Genomic DNA, 7,312 nt, shown 5'->3' on the forward strand with positions numbered 1-7,312 from the left:
AATACTTACAAAATTGATTATATTTCAACTACTAAAAAATGTTGAAAAGAAATTTAGACAACCTACAAGTCTATGTACACATAAGAATATAATAAAATATTTAATGTGAAAATATTATTTTTAATATTTATAAAATATAAAATATAAATTGAAATAAAAAATTATTTTAAAAATTAAAAGACTACATTCACATTAAGGCTTAATAGTTTAAAAGATTCAAATTTTTACGGTAGTTCGCTATTTTGGCCAATTCTTTAAAAATCATCAATTTAGCCATGATTTGACCAATTGAGTACAATTTTAGCCAAGTTGAGTTGCTGGTCAAAATTAAGCAACGTGGATGGTAACATGAACACAATTTAGAAAATGAGAATCACAATTAAGTAACATGTATAAATAATATGGCACTAGAACCCATCAATTCAGATTTCTCATTTCCTAATTGGCGTTCATGTCATTGTTCGCGTTGTTTAATTTTGACAAATAACTCAATCAGGCCAAAATTGTACTTAATTTACTAAATCATGGGTAAACTAATAATTTTTAAAGAATTGAACAAAATAACAAAATTTCATAAAGCTTTGGATTATTCAGGCTATTAGGCCTCACATTAAACATATAAACATCACGTAATATATAAAAAGAAATTATGCACATGAAATATACATTAAGATGACATAACAAAACAAATACAAACATGTAAACAATAAAAAAGAAAAACATACATACATAAAATGAGAGAGTTAAGTGCATTAAATAAAGATTGTTGCTCATATAGTAGCCATCTTCACAATGATCTGTAGTATAACTGGCAATTTTTGCACTACTTATACTACCTTGTCCTGTGGTCTCATAGGAGCTTACAAGATTGTCATGTATGGTCGACACTATACTCAATTAGACTAGTTGACATCTTAAGGGTCGCTCATGTACACTCAGTAAGTCTGGACATGATTTATGAATATGTAGTTTCAGTTTAAGAATTGTTTGTTCACGGTTTTGTAGCCCTTAAGACCAGTGTATATTCTAGTTCACGGTTTTGATTCCATCCAAAGAAAAACTAATTAAAATGATTTAACAGAAATTTTTTTGGGTTGGAATCAAAAATAACAGTTTCAATTCGAAGTATTTTCATATTGGAATCAAAACTAATGGTTTCAATTCGAGTAGGCCTAAGGCTTTGACTTTCTCCCTCTATATGCCACCAAAAAGTATAGCTGGAAAAATTTAGCTCTTAAATTTTATAGTCAGGTTCAATTTGATTCTTTGTTTTACTTTTACAGTCAGTTTAACCTTAAACTCTTTGAATAGGTTCAATATAGCCCTTTAAGAAAGTGAAATTCACGCACTATAGAGTTCAATGTGGCCACCCAACTTTTAACAGCAGCTCATTTTGGCTACTTAACTTTTTGTGCAGTCCAGTTTGACCCTTTAAAAATAATTTGAATTATAATTTATTTAATATATATTAAATTTGTAAATTAAGTTTTTGTTATATATTTTAGATTTTGAATTAGTTTATGGAAGCTATACGGAGATTGATAAATAGGTGACTTTGGTGGAAGTTATTCGGAGGTTGATAAAGAGGTGAAATGTTGGTGTTGGATTATAAAAACTTATCTATATATGCTTTCATTTTCTAGTGAAAATGCAGTTATTTTATTTTAAAAGTGTTTGGTGATAGTGATGGAAAATTTGTACATTCATTGCAAAATACTTCTACATTCTTATACACCCAATCCAAATAGTCGCCAGTAAAATTTATATTTACTTTTTTATTTTTAACTTAGAAAAAGAATAAAGTTTAATTTGGCATTTCAATTTATCGGTGGAGTTCAATTTGGCTCTCAAACTTTTCAATCAGGCTTAATTTGCTATTTATCATACTCTTGTTATAGCATATCCAACGAACTCGCTTAAAAAAGCTAAATTTAGCATATTCAAGGAGTTAAAAAATTAAATTGGTTGTAAAAGTAAAAGACGACAAATTGAATCTGATTCCAAAGTTAAAAGGATCAAATTAAACCTTATTCTAAAAATATTTCCCCATCTAGCATGTCTATGGAATATTTTTATATTGTTCATATTTAAGTCAAAGTTATGATATGTTTTAGGTTTGTTCTTGCCTAGATGCCTTTGCCTTTAATACTTCTTTTCAACTACTTTTGGTATACAGTGCTCTATATTAGATAAGTGATATTTGGAGCAATTATAAAATCATAAAATCGAGTCTTTTTTTTATTATTTAAGTGTAACTACTCGAGATATATTCAAAGATGGTAGAGTCTTGACTCGAATCCAAAAGACTCGCTCTGATTTGCTTAAAATTTGACACGTACAAACTTGAATTTTAATAAAAAGTCAAATATTTAAACCCGAAATGATTTGAGATTGAAACTGGCTGAACTCGAAATGACTCTGACCCGAAGCGACTCGATCTGAGACCTAAATGACAAGGGATCGAAATTCAAGCTCAAAACTATCAAAAACCGAAAATAATCCGAAGTCGATAAATTAATTTGAATATGACCAAACCAAACTAGATTTTATTTAAGCCCGACTCAATTTGATCTATAATAATCTAAACCTGGAAAAGAATCAATAAAGATCTGAGCCCAATCTAGCTCCAACACGGCCCAATCAGAATTTAAAACTAGCAAAATTTAAAATTACTCGAAACCAATAAATTCTAAACTGAAATATTCAAATCTAAAATTATTCGAAATTTAAAATAATTGTATTTGAATCCGACTCGACCCATCCATTTGCTTAGATGTATCACTCATCTAATAGTTTAGGTGTTACATACCAATAGTAATAATTTTTTTCCATTTGTCTTTGGATGGTTATTCTTTTTCCGTTTTCTATTTATCTATTTATTTATTTTGGGTTTAATGCCCTCCTTACATAGAAAAAAAGAAAAGAAAAAAGAATACCTTATATACGAAAACAAAATTGTTATTAGCATAATTGTATCGTAAAAAAGAAAAGAGAGACAGTTTCTATGCTCAGCAATGTAGCTGTCTCCACTTGTTAAACATTGATGTAATCTATACAAGCTGAAAATGATTAAAAAGTCTATCTTTCACTGAAAACATGAAAAGAAATAAGATTCATATCTACCAAAAACAGCTACTTCTCTTCTTGGAAAAAGAGAAATGAAGTTGACACGAGAGGAGGATAATACAGATAGCCAAGCATGCACCTCCTCCATTATCAAGATTGCTTCGGTTTCTTCCTTGAGAGGCGTGTGCTCCTCTCCTCCTGCCCATGAATGTGGGCCCTCCATAGCCGACCCCACCCCATCCTCATGGACCCTACCATCCTCCCTATTAACCTTCTATAAATGCATGCCCATATTGCATACCTTGAAGCCATATCCATAGCCATTCACCTCCAAGCTTACTCAAGAATCTCCAAGTCTCTTTTAACTGATCTACATAACTCACCATGTCTAGCACCTGCGGCAACTGTGACTGCGCCGACAAGAGCCAGTGCGTGTAAGTGTTCCTTCTCTCGGACCAATCTTTCTGTTAAGCAGCTCCAACTTCAGGGCTAGCTACCTATATGTTACGTGTTTTTTCTGGAAGATGAACTGCGCTCATGCTTGTGCTTGTTATGTTTGTTAATATGTACTTTCTAGCTACATGTTATATCTGTGTTGCATTTCCAGAAGAACTTTATGTAATGATCGAGTATCTAGTGTGTTATGCATGTCGAAACGTTATTAAGTTAAGATATGTACCCACCTCTATCAGGAATAGGTTAATATTAACCGATTAGAGGTTGAATTTCTGGCCTTTTTCTCTCCCTTGACTTGAAGAAAATCAACCATGAACCCGTTGATATGCTCAATAGTTTCTGATAAAGATTATACTTTTGAGTTTGATCATTCTTCTATATTTCAGACTGCTGTAGCTACTTTATTATTTATAGAATTGTGTATGAATCATTTGACATTATGCACTTCGAAACTTGCAGGAAGAAGGGCAGCAGCTACACTGCTGACGTTGTTGAGACTGAGAAGAGGTACCCTATACATACATCTTTTGATAGAAACGGTAGCCATGAGATTTTATTTAACCAAGAAGATTACTTATGCTGCAATAGTATTATACAATGTTCATTCAAGAGAACAAAATATAAAGCTCGCCCCATTAATTTGAACAAAGAAAAGTAATATCATGTAATGAACAAGAAAAGGAAATGAAAAGATGAAAGCCTGGAGATCAATGGTTATGCACTCTTACAGAACTCATGCTAGACCAGTTCAGTTTATTCTGAAAGCAGCAGACAAGCTCACTTGCAAATCGATACTAATGTAATATTTCATACTGTTTTTTGCAGCTCTGTCTCAACTATCGTCATGGAGGTTCCAGCAGCCGAACATGACGGCAAGTGCAAGTGCGGTGCTAGCTGCACTTGTGTGAACTGCACTTGCGGTCATTAAACTCGAAAATGACAGTGTGAGGAGTGGTTGCAAGGAATTTGCTGATGTTGTAGACTTATGTTAAATAATTTGTGCCTGCTGTTGTAATACTCTGCGTGGAAAAGTGTGTTTCCTTGCATATTGGCCATATCTATAGCCTTGTGTGTTTCAATGAGTTAATGCTAACTGCTAGTATACTCGTGTTTCTAGTCATAATTTTTCCAATTATTTAGCTTTCTTGTGCGTACTAATCTGATTATAAACTATACTTCTACATTTATTCTACCCCAAGGAGCATAATATAATAGCCCTAAAAAAGAACTAGCAGGGCAACGTTCTTGAGAAAAGTTTAATGGTCCATTTGCGATATCTAATCACTCAAAGAAGCAAAGCAAACGCTAATCATACAACAGATTCAAACAGAATAAGGACAACAAACGACCATTATTTGAGTTAGTATAGCTCAAAAACAATGTCTATGAAAGATCAGAAAGCGGCAAGTTGCACAATGGCATCTTGCAATATACGTCGGAAGACCAGCACCAGCGAAAGATGAGACAGACAAAAATATTAAGTTTTAATCAATGTATACATCCATTTAATTGTTAATCCTGGTTCACAATTTTAGTTAAATGTAGGCGGTAAAACAAATAAACTTGTCAAGAAAAGCCATCCTTTTCTTGCTTTATTTCTCGACTGGTATAAGGCATGTGTGATTCCAAAAGAAGTTATCCTATATCCCAAAATAGTATTTGTTTATCAACTCACAATCTAAAACTCAAACATTAAAGCCCTCAGCACGAAGGCACTGACGATGAGCCTCAATCCATTTTGCACAAGCCGATTCACCATGTTCCACAATGCATTCATCTCTTAGTTTCTTAGTATCAGGGCAGGCGCAGCATATCTTCTTTTTCGGCTTTGATTCCGGTACAGATGGCGTAATTGCCGAACCCTTATTTTGTTCTGATCCTGACAAAGCTAAGGTAGAGGAAGCACTTTGCAAAGGCAGCCCACCCATTGTTATTAGAACAGAGATTCTACAGAAAATAAAATGAAGGAAAATCAAATTCAAAGAAAAATAACAAAAGGGAAAATACTCATTATAAATAAATACGCCAAACCAATATGGCATTATATTCATTTTACACTTTGTAGCAGAACATTTTAATTTCCATGTAGTTATACAATACTGCTAAAAATACTATTCAGGTGTAGCAAATTGAAACTCAGGTTCACCTAGAATTTGAAGGACTCTGGTCGTCTCTTAGCAATCTGCAAAAATGCATTTCCAAGAAAAAGAAATGTCAAAATATACACATAACAAAAGCCTTGATGTTGCCTTCGTTTGTGCAAAGAGACAACCTAATATCAGTAAAACGCTTTTCAAAGTTAATCTTCCGTTCCTTTGCAACTCCTAAAATTAATACACAATTGCTGCATAGCATATCCTCTGGCTAAAATTGAAACGAAGTATTCTGCTAACTCTTATCTCAAAATTATTCTACTACATAATAATTATCCTTCTAGCAACTCGTAGAACAGTTATTTCAGTCCATATTAACCAATTTTATCAACATAATAGGAATTAACCAAAACAATCACCCCATATAAGACAGAGGCATAACTAAGATTTACAAAACTAAGCTACAAGATTCAAGTCATGAGTAGCTCAAAATGCATGTAATTATATGTCACAGCAAGATGGCATCTGTTATATAATCAGCATCTTTAAAATCCTCTGGTTTATAAACAAGAGGCATACACCCAAAAGGAGCTTCATTTTCTTTTTTAACATCATGAAGTTTTTTACCCTGAAAATATACTCTCATTCTTTTCTAACTGAAATTTTCAATTAAAAAAAAATCAGTTAATCTATGATCTTAACCAATAGAACAAGCAGCAATTACATAAAAGGAAGCTACCAACACACTTCGTTCAACAAAGATGGGGTAAGATAGGATGAGATGAGGTTTTATAAAGTAAATGAGATAAGGTTTTATGAAGTAAATGAGGTAACATTTTTTTTAGGAGGCAAGATAAAGTTTTTAATTTTACTTTATTTGAGTATGATGGATGGTAAATGAAGATTTAGAAAGTATGTTTTTAACCTCTACTTCCTCAACCCATCAAGACTTGAAGGGTTCTGAAGTTTTTTAAAAACCTACAAGAAACTACTTCTAATTGCTAATTCCTTCCCTAAACCCACCAATTTGGTGGTTTAAATGGGTGTTGAAATTTAAAGGGTTTTGGAGGTTTTTTTAGAAAACCTTCACAATCCTACTTTCTAATTGTTACTACCTTCCCAAAACCTTATAAAACCCTCAAAAACTAGGAAAACCCCTTCCAAACAGAGTCCAGTTTGTTAAGAATCCCAAAACTAGAACCACAAATCAAACAAAACCCCATTTCACAAGTTTCCAATCAATTACCAGAACAATATCATATCAAGTTTAAATATTTTTCTAGGAAACAAAAGAAAGAACACCAAAGCATTAGCTGGGTAGGATTCTATCAGCTAAAAGAAATAACAAAATGGGTCAGACATGGCAGCAGTGAATGAGTATCCGTAGTCCAATAAAAACTATAAATTTGGGGGAAGAAAGTAAAGAAAGGTTCAATTCTAATTTCAATTTTCTTAATACCCAATTAAAACAAAACAAAAGAGAACAAAACAAGCAATTATAAAATAATAAAAGAAGACAAGAATCAATAACTTTGAGTTCTTAGCTTACATTAACAGGAGAAAAGGCAAGATTGACAAAGCGAAACTCCTTCAATTGAGCAGCTGAATTATAACTCTAAAAAGCGAGAGTATAACTAGAAAAGCGAAGAAGGAGAAAAGGACCCTGACCCGATTTTCGATTGTTTTTTCTTATTTAT

The 7,312-nt window shown here is 32.6% G+C and overlaps 2 protein-coding genes across 2 annotated transcripts; one reads left to right on the top strand and one right to left on the bottom strand.

Moving 5' to 3' along the window:
• Positions 1-3,349: 3,349 nt before the first annotated feature.
• LOC8273569 (metallothionein-like protein type 3) lies at positions 3,350-4,642 on the top strand. Its single transcript, XM_002531668.4, has 3 exons — positions 3,350-3,500; positions 3,982-4,029; positions 4,348-4,642. Exons 1-3 carry the CDS (start codon positions 3,451-3,453, stop codon positions 4,448-4,450), a joined length of 201 nt encoding a protein of 66 aa, XP_002531714.1. The 5' UTR covers positions 3,350-3,450; the 3' UTR covers positions 4,451-4,642.
• A 357-nt stretch (positions 4,643-4,999) lies between these two features.
• Positions 5,000-7,312, bottom strand: LOC8273570 (cytochrome c oxidase copper chaperone 1). The gene is made up of 3 exons (XM_015726943.2): positions 7,165-7,312; positions 5,669-5,704; positions 5,000-5,469 (listed from the first exon to the last, which is right to left on the bottom strand). The coding sequence occupies exon 3, from the start codon at positions 5,448-5,450 to the stop codon at positions 5,208-5,210; it is 243 nt and encodes an 80-aa protein (XP_015582429.1). The 5' UTR covers positions 5,451-5,469; positions 5,669-5,704; positions 7,165-7,312; the 3' UTR covers positions 5,000-5,207.

This window comes from Ricinus communis, chromosome 9, assembly GCF_019578655.1.
Source record: "Ricinus communis isolate WT05 ecotype wild-type chromosome 9, ASM1957865v1, whole genome shotgun sequence".
Taxonomy (NCBI): domain Eukaryota; kingdom Viridiplantae; phylum Streptophyta; class Magnoliopsida; order Malpighiales; family Euphorbiaceae; genus Ricinus; species Ricinus communis.

Bases quoted from the DNA above. Each gene is read 5' to 3' on its own strand.
- LOC8273569 (XM_002531668.4), top strand. From the start codon at position 3,451: ATGTCTAGCACCTGCGGCAACTGTGACTGCGCCGACAAGAGCCAGTGC. The intron at 3,501-3,981 runs GTAAGTGTTCCT...CGAAACTTGCAG, and splicing joins GCCGACAAGAGCCAGTGCGT to GAAGAAGGGCAGCAGCTACA. The intron at 4,030-4,347 runs GTACCCTATACA...TGTTTTTTGCAG, and splicing joins GTTGTTGAGACTGAGAAGAG to CTCTGTCTCAACTATCGTCA.
- LOC8273570 (XM_015726943.2), bottom strand. From the start codon at position 5,450: ATGGGTGGGCTGCCTTTGCAAAGTGCTTCCTCTACCTTAGCTTTGTCA.